Source organism: Mauremys mutica, chromosome 21, assembly GCF_020497125.1.
Source record: "Mauremys mutica isolate MM-2020 ecotype Southern chromosome 21, ASM2049712v1, whole genome shotgun sequence".
Lineage (NCBI taxonomy): Eukaryota > Metazoa > Chordata > Testudines > Geoemydidae > Mauremys > Mauremys mutica.
This window is the reverse complement of record NC_059092.1, coordinates 22,422,986-22,443,480: the sequence shown is the minus strand read 5'-3', so window position 1 is coordinate 22,443,480 and position 20,495 is coordinate 22,422,986. Positions and strand designations below refer to the sequence as shown.

The 20,495-nt window shown below is 69.4% G+C and overlaps 1 protein-coding gene across 5 annotated transcripts in view; it reads right to left on the bottom strand.

Moving 5' to 3' along the window:
- The window catches only part of HSPG2 (heparan sulfate proteoglycan 2), a 147,424-nt gene that overhangs the window by 113,301 nt on the left and 13,628 nt on the right, over positions 1-20,495 (bottom strand). For all 5 annotated transcript variants that reach the window (XM_044996294.1, XM_044996296.1, XM_044996298.1 and 2 more), the window contains 17 exons: positions 19,417-19,526; positions 19,007-19,065; positions 18,128-18,288; positions 15,407-15,532; positions 13,697-13,972; positions 12,667-12,786; positions 10,725-10,856; positions 10,389-10,533; positions 9,255-9,406; positions 8,599-8,745; positions 6,613-6,776; positions 5,945-6,124; positions 5,079-5,275; positions 1,697-1,844; positions 1,238-1,365; positions 389-475; positions 2-60 (listed from right to left, as the gene is read on the bottom strand). In XM_044996294.1, coding sequence (XP_044852229.1) covers positions 2-60; positions 389-475; positions 1,238-1,365; positions 1,697-1,844; positions 5,079-5,275; positions 5,945-6,124; positions 6,613-6,776; positions 8,599-8,745; positions 9,255-9,406; positions 10,389-10,533; positions 10,725-10,856; positions 12,667-12,786; positions 13,697-13,972; positions 15,407-15,532; positions 18,128-18,288; positions 19,007-19,065; positions 19,417-19,526 — 2,391 coding nt within the window. The remainder of the gene's footprint in view (position 1; positions 61-388; positions 476-1,237; positions 1,366-1,696; positions 1,845-5,078; positions 5,276-5,944; positions 6,125-6,612; positions 6,777-8,598; positions 8,746-9,254; positions 9,407-10,388; positions 10,534-10,724; positions 10,857-12,666; positions 12,787-13,696; positions 13,973-15,406; positions 15,533-18,127; positions 18,289-19,006; positions 19,066-19,416; positions 19,527-20,495) is intronic.

The window sequence follows — 20,495 nt, the reverse complement described above, 5'->3', positions numbered from 1 at the left end:
CTGGTTTGCACGCAACTCCCGCCGGGCTGCATGGGGTTCCCTTCGTAGCCAGGGGCACAGCTACAGGGGAATCGAGCGAGACGCCGGGTCAGACGGGCCGTCCTGGAGCAAGGCCATGGGTGTCCCCTCTATGGGGCAGCTTCCCTGACCCCCCACTTCCCCGCGGGCACCCATCCATCTCCCACTGTGGGAGAGCTCAGAGTGTCCCCGGTCCATGCCCTTCTCCCTCCCGTGGAGCCAGTGCCATCCCTGCTGCCCATCCCCACACAAACACCAGGCCCAGCTGCCCCCTCAGCTTACCTCTCCCCGCAGCCTTCCCCAGCTAGGAGAACCCCCCAGCGCCCTGGGCTAACATCCCCTCTGCTCCACCAGCGCCCCGGAGACCCACCTCTCACAGCGTCGCCCCGTGTATCCCTGGGCGCAGGCGTCGCATGTGGCCTGGCCGTCTGTGTCCAGGAAGCACGTGGTGGAGAACCTGCAGGCAGCAAAGCAGAGACAGTTAGCACCCTGCGAGCCCCCGGGGAGCATGGAGCCAGGCACGGAGCAGCCCAGCAATGGGGCCCCCACACCCTGCGAGCCCCCGGGGAGCACGGAGCCAGGCACGGAGCAGCCCAGCAATGGGGCGCCCACACCCTGCGAGCCCCCGGGGAGCATGGAGCCAGGCACGGAGCAGCCCAGCAATGGGGAGCCCACACCCTGCGAGCCCCCGGGGAGCATGGAGCCAGGCACGGAGCAGCCCAGCAATGGGGCCCCCACACCCTGCGAGCCCCCGAGGAGCATGGAGCCAGGCACGGAGCAGCCCAGCAATGGGGCACCCACACCCTGCGAGCCGTGGGGGGAGCAGGGAGCCAGGCACAGAGCAGCCCAGCAATGGGGAGCCCACACCCTGCGAGCCCCCGGGGAGCACGGAGCCAGGCACGGAGCAGCCCAGCAATGGGGCGCCCACACCCTGCGAGCCCCCGGGGAGCACGGAGCCAGGCACGGAGCAGCCCAGCAATGGGGCACCCACACCCTGCGAGCCGTGCGGGGAGCACGGAGCCAGGCACGGAGCAGCCCAGCAATGGGGCGCCCACACCCTGCGAGCCCCCGGGGAGCATGGAGCCAGGCACGGAGCAGCCCAGCAATGGGGCGCCCACACCCTGCGAGCCCCCGGGGAGCATGGAGCCAGGCACGGAGCAGCCCAGCAATGGGGCGCCCACACCCTGCGAGCCGTGCGGGGAGCCCTCCCAGCACTCACCTGCGCGCGGAGTCGGTGTAGGGGCAGGGGCAGGGCCGACAGGCTGCGGCGTTGCCTCTCGTGGCATCTCCAAAGAAGCCAGGTTTGCACTTGTTACACTGAGGCCCCTCTGTGTTGTGCTGGCAGTTCTGGGGGAGGGAGGAGATGGGTCATTGAGGCTCCAGGAAACTGCGAGGGGCACAGTGCCCCTGGCAGGCAATGCCACCCGCCCTGCGCAGCACCACACCGTGAACCAGGGAGCACAGGCCTGCCCCTCACAGTGACTCCCCTCTGCGCTCAGATGTCCCAGCATGCACTGGACTGGGCACCTCACGAGCGGCACTGCTCATCCACGGTCTACCTGGCATTGCCTGGGTGGTGCATAGAGTCCCGCTCCAGCCCGCCTGGCGTCTGCCCCACCCCTCCCGTTGCTGGCGGGGCCAGGTGGTAGCCAGGAGGTAGCCAGGCCCTGTCCCTTACCAGACAGTAGCCGTAGACCCGGTCACAGGAGCTGGAGTGCCCGTGGCAGTTGCAGCCGGAGCAGGTGCCGAGGAAGGGGCCCTCGCGTACCCGCTCGAACCGGGCATCGCACCTCTCGCAGGACAGGCCCGAGTAGCCGATGGGGCACCTGGAAGGGCGTAGGAGGAGCTGGACGCAGGGAGTGGGACAGTCCCAGGCTACGGAAAGCCAAGGGCTTGGCTGACATTCCCCCTGGTGATCCCACGGGCTCAGGGTGCTTCCTCCCACCCTGGTTCCAGCGGGGATGGAGCCTGAGCAGCGGCAACGGCCTGGTCTCCACAGTGGGGGAGGGGAGCCAGCCGGAGTGGTCCCCTCCCCACTCACCAGGGGCTGGGGAGAGCAGGTTGGTCCCTTGGGTCATGCCCTGAGGCAGGTGCCCTTCCTTGGTTTGGGACTGGGGTGCTCCAGCGCTGAGGGTACTGCACAGTCCCCAGTACTTCCCCGCAGCGCCCCCCTGCCGCGCCCCCCTGCCTCCCCGCAGCGCCCCCCTGCCGCGCCCCCCTGCCTCCCCGCAGCGCCCCCCTGCCACGTCCCCCTGCTTCCCCGCAGCGCCCCCCTGCCGCGCCCCCCTGCTTCCCCGCAGCGCCCCCCTGCCACGTCCCCCTGCCTCCCCGCCGCGCCCCCCTGCCACGTCCCCCTGCTTCCCCGCAGCGCCCCCCTGCCACGTCCCCCTGCCTCCCCGCCGCGCCCCCCTGCCACGTCCCCCTGCTTCCCCGCAGCGCCCCCCTGCCACGTCCCCCTGCCTCCCCGCCGCGCCCCCCCTGCCACGTCCCCCTGCTTCCCCGCAGCGCCCCCCTGCCACGTCCCCCTGCTTCCCCGCAGCGCCCCCCTGCCGCGCCCCCCTGCCTCCCCGCAGCGCCCCCCTGCCGCGCCCCCCTGCCTCCCCGCAGCGCCCCCCTGCCGCGCCCCCCTGCCGCCCCGCCGCGCCCCCCTGCCCCGCCCCCCTGCCTCCCCGCCGCGCCCCCCTGCGTCCCTGCAGCGCCCCAGTGCTTACCCGCAGCGCCCCCCTGCCTCCCAGCAGCGCCCCCCTGCCATGCCCCCCTGCCTCCCCGCAGCGCCCCCCTGCCGCGTCCCCCTGCCTCCCCGCCGCGCCCCCCTGCCGCGCCCCCCTGCCTCCCCGCAGCGCCCCCCTGCCTCCCCGCAGCGCCCCCCTGCCGCGCCCCCCTGCTTCCCCGCAGTGCCCCCCTGCCGCGCCCCCCTGCCTCCCCGCAGCGCCCCCCTACCGCGCCCCCCAGCCTCCCCCCAGCGCCCCCCTGCCGCGTCCCCCTGCCTCCCCGCAGCGCCCCCCTGCTTCCCCGCAGCGCCCCCCGACCGCGCCCCCGTGCCTCCCCGCAGCGCCCCCCTGCCCCGCCCCCCGGCCTCCCCGCAGCGCCCCAGGGCTTCCCCGCAGCGCCCCCCTGCCTCGCCCCCCGGCCTCCCGGCAGCGCCCCCCCGCCTCCCCGCCGCGCCCCCCCGCCGCCCCGCCGCGCCCCCCCGCCGCGCCCCCCTGCCTCCCCGCAGCGCCCCCCTGCTTCCCCGCAGCGCCCCCCTGCCGCGCCCCCCTGCTTCCCCGCAGCGCCCCCCTGCCTCGTCCCCCTGCCTCCCCGCAGCGCCCCCCTGCTTCCCCGCAGCGCCCCCCTGCCGCGCCCCCCTGCCTCCCCGTAGCGCCCCCCTGCCTCCCTGCAGCGCCCCCCTGCTTCCCCGCAGCGCCCCCCTGCCACGCCCCCCTGCCTCCCCGCAGCGCCCCCCTGCCTCCCCGCAGCGCCCCCCTGCCGCGCCCCCCTGCCTCCCCGCAGCGCCCCCCTGCCTCCCCGCAGCGCCCCCCTGCCGCGCCCCCCTGCCTCCCCGCAGCGCCCCCCTGCTTCCCCACAGCGCCCCCCTGCTTCCCCGCAGCGCCCCCCTGCCGCGCCCCCCTGCCTCCCCGCAGCGCCCCCCTGCTTCCCTGCAGTGCCCCCCTGCCGCGCCCCCCTGCCTCCCCGCAGCGCCCCCCTGCGTCCCCGCAGCGCCCCCCTGCTGCACCCCCCTGCCTCCCCGTAGCGCCCCCCTGCCTCCCTGCAGCGCCCCCCTGCTTCCCCGCAGCGCCCCCCTACCCGCGCCCCCCTGCCTCCCCGTAGCGCCCCCCTGCCTCCCTGCAGCGCCCCCCTGCTTCCCCGCAGCGCCCCCCTACCGCGCCCCCCTGCCCCCCCGCAGCGCCCCCCTGCCTACCTCCAGCGCCCACCCGCAGCGCCCCCCTGCCTCCCCGCAGCGCCCCCCTGCTTCGCGACAGCGCCCCCCTGCCTCCCCGCAGCGCCCCCCTGCCTCCCCGCAGCGCCCCCCTGCCACGTCCCCCTGCCTCCCCGCAGCGCCCCCCTGCCTCCCCGCAGCGCCCCCCTGCCGCGCCCCCCTGCCTCCCCGTAGCGCCCCCCTGCCTCCCTGCAGCGCCCCCCTGCTTCCCCGCAGCGCCCCCCTACCGCGCCCCCCTGCCTCCCCGCAGCGCCCCCCTGCCTCCCCGCAGCGCCCCCCTGCCGCGCCCCCCTGCCTCCCCGCAGCGCCCCCCTGCCTCCCCGCAGCGCCCCCCTGCCGCGCCCCCCTGCCTCCCCGTTGCGCCCCCTGCCTGCCCGTAGCGCCCCCCTGCCTCCCTGCAGCGCACCCCTGCTTCCCCGCAGCGCCCCCCTTCCGCGCCCCCCTGCCTCCCCGTAGCGCCCCCCTGCCTCCCCGCAGCGCCCCCCTGCCGCGCCCCCCTGCCTCCCCGCAGCGCCCCCCTGCCTCCCCGCAGCACCCCCCTGCTTACCCGCAGCGCCCCCTGCCTCCCTGCAGCGCCCCCCTGCCTCCCCGTAGCGCCCCCCTGCTTCCCCGCAGTGCCCCCCTGCCGCGCCCCCCTGCCTCCCCGCAGCGCCCCCCTGCCGCGCCCCCCTGCCTCCCCGCAGCGCCCCCCTGCGTCCCTGCAGCGCCCCCCTGCCGCGCCCCCCTGCCTCCCCGCAGCGCCCCCCTGCTTCCCCGCAGTGCTCCCTGCCTCCCTGCCGCGCCCCCCTGCCTCCCCGCAGCGCAGGCACTGGGGAGTCCATGGCAGGAACTGGGGTGGGGCCCGCATCAGGCACTGGGGGACCTGCGGCACACGGGGGGACCCATGGCAGGCACTGGGGGACCCACAGCACACAGGGGGGCCCGCAGCACAGCAGCAGGGGCACAGCCCTGTCACAGGGGACCAAGCCGAGACTGGGCCCCTGCCTTGCTGCAGCAACGGTGCGTCCTGGCTACACGGTGCCCACAGGGAAGAGAGGCACCAGCCAGCCCACGGCTCCTTGGGCCCAGACCGATGGGGCCCTGAGCTCCCTGGGAAGCAGGAGACTCCCCCTGCCCAAGCCAGGCAGTTTCCTGATGGCACCTGCACTCCTCGACGCCCTGCGCCACGCCCTGGCTGGTGAGCTCCACGGTGGTGGTGTCCATGGCGATGTCACTCAGCCCCACGCTCGCCATCTTGTTGTCGTAGACCGTCTGCACCAGGATGGTCTCCAGGTTCTGCAGGGCCAGGAGCAGCGTCTCCCGGCTCACCGGGGCGCCCGACTCCTGCTGCCAGTTCTCCTGGGAAAGGCCCAGGGGAGGGACAATGTTGCATTCGCCCCCCGAGTGCGTGCCAGGAACACAGGGCGATACGGACCGGGGGGCATCCCAGCACTGCACCCAGAGGGCCAGGCACACAGCAGCTGCAGAAGCCCATTCATAGTGCTGACAACCGCACTGGATGCGACATCCCTCTGCCCCGGTGACTGGAGAGCAGGGGAATCCCCTGGCCATGTGCTCCTGGCAATCGGGGCCAGGGAGGAGCTGGCAGAGAAAGTCAAGGCAGCCTTTGTTTCCCCTGAGGGCATCGCGCCCAGTGCGGGACACCCTTGCTAAGGAGCGGAGGATGAGCGGCGGGTCTCAGCATCTCGTCTCCTTCACCCCAGCTTCCCGTTGCCTTTGCCTGCCCTGGAGCTGCCCACAGGCATCCGGGGGCACTTGGTGAGCCACAGAACGAGTCTCGGTTGCCCGGCTGGGCCTGCCTCCCGCCTCTGCAAGGGGCCAGCTGGGCACGGCAGTGCCAGCCGGCATGAGCTGCAGAACAGCACCCCCCGCACGGTGCGAGAGCCCTACTGGAAGCCAAGTGAGTAGGTCATTGGCACAGGCGGCTGAGAGAGCGTGCCACAGGGGACAGGCGCCCCCAGCCCTCCCTGGGCACGTGGGGCCCGCTGCCTCTCCAGCAGCACCCACCTCTGTGAAGTGAATCTGGCGCTGGTTGACGACCGACGGCTGGGTGGGCACCTGCACCCGGTAGATGAGCTTCTGCCCATTCCCCACAATCACCACGTTGGACTTCTGCACGGGCTCTGACTGGCCACGCGCCAGCCCATAGCGCACCTTGAAGCTGAGGTACCCGCCGTAGGAGTCCACCTGCAACCAGCGGCAGAGCTCAGGTCAGCGGGCAGTCGGGAGCTGGCAGCCCCGGGGGCAGCCCTGCGAGCACTGCAAAGAACCCAGCCCCTCCCTCGCCCTCCACAGGGCCTCAGGCCAGCACGGTGCCCCCTTGGCTCTTCGCTGACAGGGCCTCACCAGACCAGCCAGCAGGGGGCGCTCCTGGGGCGTGGGCAGGGTACAGCCAGCGCCTTCGCCCCGCTCTAACCCCACGTGAGGCTGCGTGTCTGGAGGGGCCCCTCTGCTCTGCAGCACCAGCCGGGCTGCAGTCACCAGGCCCCTGGGGACGTGGCACTGGGCTGCCATGCGCGGTGGCACAGTTCCTGCCCCAGAGTCCCCCAGCAGACGGACACTTCCCTGTGCCACGGAAGGTGCCAGCGGAGGGATGGGGGACTCCACTTGCCACCTTCCCTCCCAGGCTGCTGTCCCCTCTCTGCCCTGGGGTGAGCCCGGTCCCGGCCCTTCACCTTGTTGCCCAGGAACTGGCTGGGCAATGCCCAGAAGGAGTCGTGTGCCAGGAACCTCCTGGACAGGTCTACGAGCTGGAACTCCTGCAGGGCGGGGTCGATCTGGAGCTGTGTGGCAGAGAGGGGCAGCGTCCCCGGCTGCGCTGGTGTCGTCACGTTCACACCTGGCCAGGAGGAGGAAAGGCTCAGCGCCCCCCTGCTCCCAGTACAGCACTGTGAGGGTGCTGCCCGTGGGAGCCAGCTGAGGTCACTCAAGTATCATCATAACTGTTACTATTCCTTTTTTGATCTCTGGATTAAAACTCTAGCAATAGACAAGACAAGACCTGAGCAAAGACCTTCTACCTCTAACAATGCCGACTTGCATTTCAAAGCCTAGTCATTTACAGATCTTCCTAACCAGTCCTTAAGGTTCACCCATGGGTCAGGTCAGTCGGTGAGGTGAGTTAATTAACTCTTTCTGGCCCTGTCATCTTTCCTTGAGACGTTATATTATACTCATAACGTCACAAGCACTCAGCCACATGGAGAGGGGCAGGGCTGCATGGGGAGATGGCTGCTGCGAGGGGCCCCCCACAAGACCCACTGCCCTCCCTCGAGCCCCCGCCTGCCCCCAGAGCTGAGCTGCGGCTGATGAGACCCTTCTGGTCTAGCTGCCAGAGTGAGTCTGTGGAATAGCTCTGTACGGGTCCTCGGCCCATCATGAGGGCACCTGCTGCACAAGCCAGGAACCAGAGTGGGGCCTGATTGGCCAGGAGCCAGCTTAGAGAAAACTGTCCAGCCATGAGGGCCCTACAAACCCCTCCCCGCTTACTCTGTCTGCAGCCAGCCACTCTGGAGGCCGTTCCTCTAACTCAGGGGTCTCAAACTCAAATGACCCCGAGGGCCGCATGAGGACTAGTGCATTGGCCCGAGGGCCGCATCACTGACACGCCCCCTTGCTGCCCCTGGCCCCGCTCCTGCCCTGTCTCTTCTCCACCTCCTCCCCTAAGCGCGCGCAGTTTTAATAAATATATACACTCAGTAATGCACCTCACTCAAAGGACAAAACACGCACTTAGATTTACTGCCTAAGGCTCTGGGAGGGAGTTTGGGTGGGGGAGGGGGTCTGGATGCAGGCTCTGTGCTCGATGCAGGCTCCAGGCTGCGGCAGGGGGTGGGGGTGCAGGCTTTGGGACGGAGTTTGGGGATAGGAGGGGGTGCAGGAGTGAGGGCTGTGGGGCTGAGGGTGAGGGGTTTGAGGCATTGGAGAGGCTCGGGGCATTGGAGAGTCTCAGGACTAGGGCAGAAGGGCAGGGGAAGGGCAGCGTGCCCTGGCCCTAGTGCAGGGGGGGCGCTAGGACCCTGCGGCAGCAGGTGATGCCGGAAGCCGGCATAGCGGAGGAGTGGAGTCAGCGTGAGCTCCCGGGCAGGCTACCGGGCGGTGAGGGGGCAGCAAGTGGGGGCTGGGAGACACTGGGGGGAGGTGCGTGGGGGCGGCAGGTGGGGCCAGGGGAGAGACCCGGCCCCAAACATTGGGGAGCAGCGCGCGGGGAGCTTAGGCACAGAAAATAACTCGGGGAGGGGGACGGGGGTGAGGGGAGTTTGGCGGCGACAGGAAGTAACTGGGGGAGCTCCGCGGGCCGCAGGGAAGAGCTCCGAGGGCCGCATGCGGCCCGCGGGCCGCATGTTTGAGACCCCTGCTCTAACTGCTAGTTAATCTGCTTTCCAAGCTGGGCAACCAACCTGAGCCACCCTTCCATGGCCCGCACCAGCCCTCCCAGGCCAGCCTGTGCAGCAGCAGGGGGCCGAGGCCTGAGGCTAGGCCACGTCGGTGGGCTCACACCCCTGCTGGGGGGCATTCCTCCCAGGGAGATGTGCTGCTCAGCTGGGAAACTACAGCCAGATTCTCGCCCTGGCAAAGCCACAGGGCAGTGCCCATGGCCCAGGGAGGAACAGGGCGTGTTGCACGACAGGGCCCGGATAGTACTGGCAGCTGCCCCTCACCCTTGAAGTCATCAGGCGTGTCGAAGCGCAGGCGGATCTGGTCCCGGTAGCGGCTGGTGCCATGGCAAGCCGTGGTGACGCCGAAGCAGAAGCAGGCCAGGCACTTGGAGGTACCTTCAACATGGAAGTGTCCTTCGGGGCAGGGGCCTGCCAGGAGAGGAGAGAGACCACGATAGCCCCTGGAGCCCTGGGGGCACGTCATGGACCTGGCTCCATGTCTCCGCCGGTGCCACAAGCCCCCCACAGGAATGGGGTGGGGCAGGGAGGTGCCATGGAGCCCACGGCAGTGGTGACGGGACCGTCACTGACCAGGAACCTCCGGGAAATTTCCCACCCAGGTGAGCCCCAGACACCAGTCGGTCGCCCGTTCCCGCCCGCCCTGCTTCCCTGTCCAGGCTCAACTCCCCCGTCCCCAGGGACTGCAAGGCCACAGCTGGGGAGGTCACCCACCCCTCGGGCCCTGCGCTCACTGGCCAGGTCTGAGAGGAGCGGAGGATGAGCGGTGGGTCTCAGCATCTCGTCTCCTTCACCCCAGCTTCCCGCTGCCTTTGCCTGCCCTGGAGCTGCCCACAGGCATCCGGGGGCACTTGGTGAGCCACAGAACGAGTCTCGGTTGCCAGACCGAGAGGGGCCAGACCGAGAGGGGCCAGACTCACCACGCCGGGGCGTGAGGCTCAGCACGCCATCAGGGATCCCAAATACCATGCCCCGGGCATTGATGGCTTCACAGGTGTAGGCCCCCTGGTCGGCCTCCTTCACGTCCCGGATGGTCAGCGTCCCGTGGCCATTCTCGCTGCTTATGGACACTCTGGGGAGGGGAGGACGGGCAGTGCCCGCAAGTCCCAATGGAGGGAGCCCTGGCAAGAGGGTCCGATGCGCTGCAGAGCCCCTCACACCAACCCCCCAGTGCAATCCCACTGGAACAGCCCTCTCCCACTGCAATGCCCCCCTCACGCCAACACTGCACCGAACCTCCACTGCAACGCCCCTCCCCCGCTGCGATGCCCCACCCCCACTGCAATGCCCACACACTGCAGAGCCCCTCGCGCCAACCCACCGCTCCCCATGCACTGCAGAGCCCCTCACGCCAACCCCCACTGCACTCCCAGTGCAACGCCCCTCCCCCGCTGCAGAGCCTCGACACACGCGGCAGAGCCCCCCCACGCCAATCCCCACTGCGCTCCCACTGCAACGCCCCTCCCCCGCTGCGATGCCCACACACTGCAGAGCCCCTCACGCCAACCCACCGCTCCCCATGCACTGCAGATCCCCTCACGCCAACCCCCACTGCACTCCCACTGCAACGCCCCTCCCCCACTGCAGAGCCCCGACACACGCGGCAGAGCCCCCACACGCCAATCCCCACTGCACTCCCACTGCAACACCCCTCCCCCGCTGCAATGCCCCACCCCCACTGCAATGCCCACACACTGCAGAGCCCCTCACGCCAACCCACCGCTCCCCATGCACTGCAGATCCCCTCACGCCAACCCCCACTGCACTCCCACTGCAATGCCCCTCCCCCGCTGCAGAGCCCCAACACACGCGGCAGAGCCCCCACACGCCAATCCCCACTGCACTCCCACTGCAACGCCCCTCCCCTGCTGCAGAGCCCCGACACACGCGGCAGAGCCCCCACACGCCGATCCCCACTGCACTCCCACTGCAACACCCCTCCCCCACTGCTAAGCCCCTCCTCCACTGCAGAGCCCCCACACACACACTGCAAAGCCCCCTTCTGAAAGCACCTCCCCCACTCCGTGGGGTGTCCCAGGCCACCCCCAGCCTACCTCCTGTTGGCAGGTATGTGGCCCCAGTTGAGTCTCCAGGTGATGATGGGGGTGGGCACGCCGACGGCCACGCAGCGGAAGCGCACTGTCTGCCCGGGGGTGGCCTGCACGGACTCCTCGGGGGGCGTGATGACTTGCGGCGGTGCTAGGGGGAGGAACCAGGTGAGGCAGGCGGGGGACCCCCACCCCAGGCCTAGGCTGCCCCACAGCAGCTCCAAGGGGAGGGCACCCTGGGACCACAGCTCTCCCACCCCTCCTTGGAGGGCAGAGACCCCACTGCCAAGCCAGCTGGCTGATCCCAACCCTCTCCACAGCCCACCCCATGCCCGCACTCACTGCAGCCGACCTCGTCGGAGCGGTCGGGGCAGTCGGCCTCCTCGTCGCACTGGTAGCTGGCCGGGATGCAGGTGTGGCTGGACACGCAGGTGAACTGGTAGGGGCTGCAGGCGTCATAGGGGCCCTTGGTGGCTGCGGGGGCGTGAGACGAGGGGGTTAGCGGGCATCAGCCTGCAATGCCTGGCCATGCCCCCTGCCTGCCCAGCACAGCCCCCTGCCCAGCACTGCCCCCTGCCCAGCTGGCATCACCCCCCGCCAGACCAGCACTGCCCCCTGCCCAGCACTGCCCCCCGCCTGACCAGAACTGCCCCCTGCCCAGCTGGCATCACCCCCCGCCTGACCCGCACTGCCCCCCGCCCAGCACTGCCCCCTGCCTGCCCAGCACTGCCCCCCGCCCAGCACTGCCCCCTGCCTGCCCAGCACTGCCCCCTGCCCAGCACTGCCCCCTGCCTGCCCAGCACTGCCCTCTGCCCAGCTGGCATCACCCCCCGCCTGATCCGCACCGCCCCTGCCCAGCACTGCCCCCTGCCCAGCACTGCCCCCTGCCTGCCCAGCACTGCCCTCTGCCCAGCTGGCATCACCCCCCGCCTGATCCGCACTGCCCCTGCCCAGCACTGCCCCCTGCCCAGCACTGCCCCTGCCCAGCTGGCGTCACCCCCCCGCCTGCCCAGCACTGCCCCCTGCCCCGCACTGCCCCTGACCAGGCCTGGCCCCGGCCCAGCTGGGCGCACCCCCCCCGCCTGCCCAGCACTGCCCCCTGCCCAGCTGGCATCACCCCCCCCTGCCCAGCACTGCCCCCTGCCCAGCACTGCCCCTGACCAGCACTGCCCCCGGCCCAGCTGGCATCACCCCCCCCGCCTGACCAGCACTGCCCCCTGACCAGCTGGCGTCACCCCCCCTGCCTGACCAGCACTGCCTCCGGCCCAGCTGGCGTCACCCCCGCCCACCTGACCAGCACTGCCTCCGGCCCAGCTGGCGTCACCCCCCCGCCTGACCCGCACTGCCCCCTGCCCAGCTGGCGTCACCCCCCCCCCCCGCCTGACCAGCACTGCCCCCGGCCCAGCTGGCGTCACCCCCCGCGCCTGACCAGCACTGCCCCCTGCCCAGCTGGCGTCACCCCCCCGCCTGACCAGCACTGCCCCCTGCCCAGCTGGCGTCACCCCCCCCGCCTGACCCGCACTGCCCCCTGCCCAGCTGGCGTCACCCCCCCCCGCCTGACCTGCACTGCCCCCTGCCCAGCTGGCGTCACCCCCCCCCGCCTGACCAGCACTGCCTCCGGCCCAGCTGGCGTCACCCCCCCGCCTGACCCACATCGCCCTCTGCCCAGCTGGTGACACCCCCCCAGCCTGACCCACATCGCCCCCTGCCCACCTGGCGTCACCCCCCCAGCCTGACCCGCATCGTCCTCTGCCCAGCTGGCGACACCCCCCCAGCCTGACCCGCATCGTCCTCTGCCCAGCTGGCATCATGTGTGGGTGATGGCAGCTCCTGTGACCCCAGGACACAAGACGCCAGCTGGGTGAGAGACACCAAGGGACAAGCCGTGACCTTCTACGCATCATCCTCCACCGCAGCCCCACCCTGCCGCCAGCCAGAGCCCCCACCCCGAGGGTCCCTGGGGAGTCAGGAGACGGCTCTCTTCGGCCTCCCTGCTCGGCCTCCTTTGCACCCTGGAGGTCAGAGCAACAGCCTGGTCCATGTCCAGGGGCACCGGGCAGCAGCCCGGAGCTGGCCTGGGGGCCTGCACACTCTCGGCTGGAAAGGGCTGGTGCCCTGGCGGCTCCACGGAGCCAGGAGGGGCGAGCGGGGCAGGGCCCGGGAAGGCTGGGTGCTCTCTGGCACAGCCCGAGGCGGCTGGGTGCTCTCTGGCACAGCCCGAGGCGGCTGGGTGCTCTCTGGCACAGCCCGAGGAGGCTGGGTGCTCTCTCGCCGGCACACTTACGACAGTCCACCTCATCGGAGCCGTCCACACAGTCGTTGTCCCCGTCGCAGCGCCACAGCTTGAGGGCGCAGTGCCCGTTCCGGCACTTGAACTCGTTGGGCTCGCACGGGGTAGGGGTGCCTGTCGGGTGGGGGAATCCATCAGTGTCCTGCCTGGGCCCCTACAGCATGAGCGCTGCCTGCACCCAGACACAGCCCCTCCCCAGCGCTGCGCCTGTGCCCCCCGCACCGTGCCACGTGACAGCCCCACCCCGGCGCTGCGCCTGTGCCCCCCGCACCGTGCCACGTGACAGCCCCACCCCGGCGCTGCGCCTGTGCCCCCCGCACCGTGCCACGTGACAGCCCCACCCCGGCGCTGCGCCTGTGCCCCCCGCACCGTGCCACGTGACAGCCCCTCCCCGGCGCTGCGCCTGTACCCCCCGCACCGTGCCACGTGACAGCCCCACCCCGGCGCTGCGCCTGTACCCCTGCACCGTGCCACGTGACAGCCCCTCCCCGGCGCTGCGCCTGTACCCCCCCACCGTGCCACGTGACAGCCCCTCCCCGGCGCTGCGCCTGTACCCCCCCACCGTGCCACGTGACAGCCCCTCCCCGGCGCTGCGCCTGTACCCCCCCACTGTGCCACGTGACAGCCCCACCCCGGCGCTGCGCCTGTACCCCCCCACCGTGCCACGTGACAGCCCCTCCCCGGCGCTGCGCCTGTACCCCCCCACCGTGCCACGTGACAGCCCCTCCCTGGCGCTGCGCCTGTACCCCCCGCACCGTGCCACGTGACAGCCCCACCCCGGCGCTGCGCCTGTACCCCCCCACCATGCCACGTGACAGCCCCTCCCCGGCGCTGCGCCTGTACCCCCGCACTGTGTCATGCAACAGCCCCTCCCCAGCGCTGCACAGGGACCCGATTCCCCAGTAGTGATCCGTCAGCCAATTGCAGGAGCCAGCCAAGCGAGGGCCATGTCCTGGGCTAGTGCTGCAGCCGCTAGCCTGGCCGCTCTTTTGTTGGCCCAACCCAACCCCCGCATGCCCCCTACCGCAGCTGAGCTCGTCGCTCCCATCCAGGCAGTCCCGCTCGCCGTCGCACAGGTAGTCCCGGGGGATGCACTGCTTGTTGGAGCAGACGGCCTCATCCCGGCGGCAGGGGTGCAGCTCCAAGGGGTGCCTGGAGGTGATGAGCCGGGGGGGCGTGGTGGACGGCACCCTCCTGGTAGTGACCATGGGCGTCAAGGGGGTGGTTGTGGGTGTCCGGGTGGTGGCCAGCTGAGCGGTGGTGATGGGTGGGGGTGGGGTGCTCACCACTTCCTGTGGATCTGGGGCCAGACAAGAGAACATTAGCGACCGGAGAGAAACGGGCTGCGAGCCAGAGCCGGGAGCAGGGGATGCAGCCCTGGGATCTGGGCCAGGTCGGGCCGGGCAGGGCAGGGCCACCAAGGAAGGGATCAGGAGAGCGAGGCTGGCTACAGGGGGTTCAGCTGGCAGGCGGGGCAGCGACCGGGCGGGTGGCCAGGGCATGCAGCATCGGCAGGAGTGGGATCCAGCCTCAGGGAATGAGGACTCCATGGCCGGGGGGCACAGGACATTCCTTGTTCCCTCCCATCCAATCTCAGGTGCCTGGCAGCATGCAGGTCCCGCGGCAAGGCCTGGCGCTGCTGGGCCCTGGGCTCCTTGCTAGCAGTCTGAGGGTGTCCCTGGCACATAGCTGCTGGGTGGGCCTGTGGGCAGAGCATGCCCATGGGAAGACACGTGCCCCCTCCCCAGCCCACTGGCATTCCAGCTGGTGCCCAGGCAAGGGGCAGCGCCTGGCTGTGCCTTGGGCTGTCCTGACAGCTGGCCCTCTGGGAGCCTGGGAAAAGGGTGCCCAGCCCCTCCCCGAATGGCAGCAGGTGGCAAGGGAAAGTCCTGGGGCCCCCGGGCTCCCTACCACAGCTGTGCTCCTCGGAGCCGTCCCTGCAGTCAGGGCTGTGGTCGCAGGCAAGGGGGAGAGATCAGTTAGTTCCTGAGGCAGCCCTGGCTCTAGGACCACAGGCGCCCGGGAACTCCTGGCCCCTGCAGCCGGAGGCCTCCGGTTCCCAGGGCTCAAGGCAGTGCCCCTCTCAGCTGGGCCAGCCCCGCGCTCCTGGGGACAGAGGGTCTCACTCATAGTTCCAGGGGATATTCTGGGTGTGCCACAGCAGGGACTCAGGCAGGGAACTGAGCCGGGGAGAGACCAGCACTCGGGGAGCTCACTCAGGCTGCGCAATCCGCTCCCAGGAGCATCGCATGGGACCAGCTGAGCCCGGGAGAGCAGCTTGCAGTGAGCAATCCCTGCCCCGCCGCCCCACTGCAGCTCTGGCTAGAGAAGGGCGGACAGAGGGCACGGCCTGGGCAGCAGCGCCACTGAGGCCCTAGCCCCAACTCTCCGCTTGGCTGCTCCGAGCCTCAGGCTCCCCTCTGCAAAGCACCTTAGGGAGCACGGGGCACAATCCCTCCCCAGGGACGGGCAGGGGGCTCCTCGGGGCTCCACTGCCCGTGGCTCTGTGGTCACAGGCAGGGAGGGAGCTGGAAGCTGCTGGGAGGCATTTAACCCCACCAGAGATCCCGTGGGAGCTGAGTGGGGCTCGTGCCAGGATTCCCGGCCAGCTCTGTGCTGGGGGGGCTGGATCTGTGCTGTGAGAGGTTCAGAGGGAGGAGCTGGTTAGAGGAAGGACAGACGCAGGGGGACCTCACAGTCAATGGCCCCGCCCCCACCCATTCCCGGCCCCTACCGCAGTTCAGCTCGTCCGACATGTCGCGGCAGTCGGGGCGGCGGTCGCAGCGGAACTCCTGGTCGATGCACTCCCCGCTGCCGCAGGCGAACTCCTCCCCGGTGCAGGCACGCACATCCGGGGGCACTGCAACAGGGCAGGAGTCAGAGCCACGGGACGCCCAGGCCAGCCTGGGGGGGGCAGCGCCCTGGGGGCGAGGGGAGGTGCCACTAGGGCCCCAGAACCAGCCCAGTTCGACCTTGGCCCAGCTAGCTCCTGGGATGTCAAATCCCAGCCAGATGGCTAGAGCTTGACCGCAGCCCCTTCTCCGCAGGCTCACAGGGGGCCCTCCGAGCTCCCCTCACTGCCACCCTGCCCCCAGGGACACCCTACTCTGCCTCCTCCCGCCTCCCCAGACTTGCGCAGCTGCATGGAAATCCCCTCGCTGCCCCCTGCAAACCCCTGCCCAGCTGGAAACTCCAGAAACCCTGCACCAGAAACCCCACGAGCTGCATGTTCAGGAAGCAAAACAAGCACTGCACACGGTTAGAGGCAGGCGGCAGGTACACACACCACGGGGCATGTGCCATGTGACACATGCAACGCATGGCAGATGCCATGTGCACACGCCACGCGACACGCCCTGGAGCACACTCACCATGCAGCAGACATGCCATGGCACAGGGCCCACCTGCCCATGGCACCAAGAGAATCCGGTGGATTGTCCCTGCACTAACCACCCGCTCTGACCTTGGTTGAGTCTGCTGGGCTCAGGTAGGGGTGGGATTGCTTGGGCCTGGGGCTGCGCAAAATGCAGCCAGCAGGGGGCAGTGCAGTGGAGGCTGCCGGCTCACCCCCATTGGAGGTAGTGCCAGTGCTCTGCAGCGCCCCCTCTGGTCAATCCCAGGAGCAGCACAGACAGGCCCAGAGCTCACCTGGTCCAGGAGCGAGGGGAAGGGGGCACTTGTGATTCTCCCCAGAACCCCAGGTCTCAGCAGGCCTGTGCCCATGGCCAGGGCCGGCTCCAGGCACCAGCGCAGCAAGCAGGGACTTGGGGCGGCCCATGGAAGGGGGCGGCAGGTCCCTCTCGGAGGGAAGGAGCTGCCGTCGAAGTGCCAAAGAAAGCGGCGCGGTGGAGCTGCCGTCGAAGTGCCAAAGAAAGCGGCGCGGTGGAGCTGCCGCCGAAGTGCCGCCGATCGCAATCATGGCTTTTTTTTTTCCCCCGACGTTTGGGGCAGCAGAAACCCTGGAGCCGGCCCTGCCCATGGCCCCTGGTTCCCAGCCCAAAAGCAGGCACCCTAGCACAGCCCTGTGTTTCCTGGTGTGGCGGCATTGGGCTGAAAGCCAGTTCCATGCGCCTGCACAAAGGCGCCGAGCCACAGGACAGCATCTGCGCCAACTGCAGGGGGATGTCACCTGCCAGGGCGCCAGCTGCAGGGCCAACAGCCAGGCAGCATCAGCCAGCGGCACCAGAGCCACGCGCACGGCAGGCCGCCCACAAACACACCTGGCACGGCACAGCACAGCAGGGCGCGGCGCAGCGCAGGGGACCCTGGAGCCTGCTGCGGGAGCTGATGGGGGGACCGGCATTGCTCTGCGCTCGTAACACCAGCCGAAGGCAGGAGGGCAGCGCCCCCCACACACTGCGCCCAGAGCCCTCCCGGGGGCTGGCAGCTGGCGTGGGAGGGGAATGGAGCTGCCTGCGCCCTCTCCCACAGTCCACAGCTCACCCACAGGCTGGGCTTCTGGGACTGGACTCTCTACTGCCAACTGCTGGGGCAGGAACTGGGCCAGCCAGTGCTCGGGGAAGGGCCTGGCACTGGGTGCAGCAGTGGAAGTCTCTTCAGGCCGAAGGAGCCCGTTGCATCCAGTCAGCAGAGGGCCCTCTCGGGTGCAAGGGGCTACGGGGAGAACAAGGGCTGCCCCTCCCCCCCCCCCGCCAATCGCACTGCCAAGGCCTCTGGGTACCCCTGCACCTGCCACCTCGCCCAACTCACCTGGCGACTCCCTGGCAATGTGGGGAGGCGGGGTCTGGGCTGCAAGTGAATAGAAGGTTAGAGCTGGGGAGGACGGGGCCCCCCCAGGCCTAAGCACAGGCTGCCTGGGGAGCAGGAGTCCCTGGCTCGGGGCCGCCCGGCCCAGCCCTGGCCAGACAGCAGCTCAGTGGACCAGCCAACACTGCCCTCCCTCCCACCTGCCCCGTCTGGCCCCATGGGTGGCAGGGCCACTGCCGCAGCCTCGCAGAGGGAGCACTGCCCCTCACCTGTCATCTGGGCTGCCAGCGGAACGGCCCCTGCTGTGCCGGGCGCCAGGTTCCAGCGGGGTTTGCTGGGGAACAGACAGGCTAGGCAGTCCAGAGTGAGACCGCAGTGACTGCAGACAGATGGACGGACACAGCCCAGGCACGCCCAGGGAGCAGTCTGGTTCTATAGCAGAGTGACCGGAACCAGTCCGGCGCTGTCCATGCAGGCCAGGCCAGTCTGTGCCAGCCCCTGTGAGGCAGTGCCAGGTGACCCACACAGGCAGACTGGCCCTGGGACCGTACCATGCCCATCGTGGGCACAGGCCCCACCCCTCACTTAGTCTGTCTATCGCCAGGGCTCAACTGCAGGGGAGGGGGCCTCCCTCCCGCCCAGTATCTGTTCTAAACACACTGGCAGGCTGCTCCCCCCTTCCCCAGGCCCCCTTGGCACATGCCAGCAGAGCCCAGGGCAGTGAGCCCAGCCGGGCAGGCTCACTCACCCGCCCCGAGGCGCCGGAACTGGAAGCCCTGCGTGGAGGTGATGTAGGAGGCAATGGAGCCGCTCTCGACGACAGAGTAGAGCACCTCGCGGATCTCCCCCTCGTCCAGGTTCCCCTCTGAGCCCACATCCAGCTCCACAAAGGCATAGCCGTCGATTTCCCTGGGGAGAGCGGGGGCAGGGCTCAATGGGGGAGGTGTGCGCGTGGGCATGCGTGTGCTCCAGCCACGGCGCCGTACTGGATGGAAGCAGATTCACACATGTGGGTGGGTCTCCCAATTGGGATCCGCCCGTCTTGTGTGTTCCCAGTTACCTCCTCCTCAACAGATGATAAAAGCCCTACTACTGCTGTGCTAATGGGGCAGCTCCTTTAGCTCCCACGCTCAGGCCTGTTTGAAACAGCTGCAGTCTATGGGGGACTCTGAGCCGTGACCCCCACCCGTTCCCCGCAATGTCTCCAGCGGTGGAGGGCGGGGTGTCTCTTTTTGGGCATGGTGTGCGACTCCCCATGCGCACTCTAGGTAATAATTGGAGATATACCAATCTCCTAGAACTGGAAGGGACCTCTAAAGGTCATTGAGTCCAGCCCCCTGCCTTCACTAGCAGGACCAATTTTTGCCCCAGATCCCTAAGTGGCCCCCTCAAGGATTGAACTCACAACCCTGGGTTTAGCAGGCCAATGCTCAAACCACTGAGCTGTCCCTCCCCCTCTGAACCCTGGTGCAGGGTGCTTGGGGCACAGCTGGGCAGGGGCATGGTGCTGACAGCAGGGAAAACACCGGCTCTCAGAGATAAATGCACCATGCCCAGGAGAACAGGGGGCAGAGGGGCCTCCATTGCCCTCTCCATGCCATGGCACTGCCAGGGGCACCTCACTCACTTGATGAACACCACGCTGACCACCTGCTCCCCACCAATCTTGTAGTACTCGGACTCCAGCTGTGGAGAGAGGTAGAGAGAGCATCAGCAAACGGTACCCCACGGCCAGGGGCCTGGGGAAATCCTGTGGGCAGCATGGCCTAATGGTGAGCGCAGGGCACCATGAGCCAAGCCACTGGGGTTCTTCACCTGACCCAGCCACCGGCCCCAGGCCCTTCCCCCACCCCAGACCCTGCCTGGAAAGGGCCTTAGGGCCCAGTGGGCTATGCCCTCTAGAGACTGACCCCCCCGGCGCTGACAGGCCTCTGGGGTGCCGAGCAGGGGACAGGGTTACTGCTGAGTCTGGGAGGAGCAGGGGCCAGCTGCCAGGAAGCTCTCTCGGCAGGACCAGGTGGCAGGGCCAGGGCTCACCGTATCCACCACGGCCTCCGAAACCTCCCGGAACTCCTCCGAATTGGCGTCGTCCAGCTGCGGGCTGTAGTCAATGGACTGGGTGAAATTCACCAGAGCGCGGAAGTAGACTGGGCATGCGGAGAGGAGAGACGGCCAGTGTGAGAGCAGGGCGAGCTGAGCAGGGAGAACCAGCTTTACTGGCTACCTCCAGGGATCACCTTGCCTAGCCCTGAGATGCAGCCGCCTCTGGGATGGGTTGCTGCAGCCGCATAACAACACAGCGCAACAGTTCTAGGGTGGCCAGATGTCCCGGTTTTATAGGGACAGTTCCGCTATCTGGGGCTGTATCTTATATAGGCTCCTATTACCCCCCACCCCCATCCCGATTTTTCACACTTGCTGTCTGGTCACCCTAAGCAGGACAGGAAGTGAGGAAGACCAGGGTATCCAGCTGAAACCTGCAGGACCCTGGGACACCAGAAGGCCGCCCGCTGGGTTAGGACCTGGCCAAGCCAATGGAGCCAACACCCTTATTCTGACAAAAAGAGCCGAGGGCTCGTTAATGACCAGAAGGGGTCAGGACCCTGGCTGTGCACCTTGTACAGCGCAGCGCCCCCTAGTGCTGTGCTGAGGCACTGGCGCTAGCACTGACTGTGGTGGGAGAGCGCCCCCAGCAGCACAGCACCTAGACCAGCCGGGACCACAGCAGGGCAGGGGATGGTGCTGGGGACTTGGCCGCCCATTCAGGCAGAGGGAGCAGAGCCCTGACATTCTCACCAGGGCCATAGGGTGGAGGGGACAGGCCCAGCTGGCTCCCGGGCTGGGAAAATCCTCAGCCCCCATTGCAATTCCAGCTGCACCCTCCAGTGAGAGCCAGCCCTGAAGGGGGCCATGCTGCAGGGGCCAGGCCCAGGTGGGGGCTCTGGGCCGGGGGCAGGGGTTTGTGGAGTCCTGCTAACTGCATCCCCAAGCTTCACACCCCCGAGCTTCACACACATGCCGTGCCAGGAGCAGCCCCTGGCTCCCTGCATTAGGCGGCGGCTGCCAAAGCTCATCCCCCACTCGCAGCTGCCCTGCGCTGGGAGCCACACTGCCTG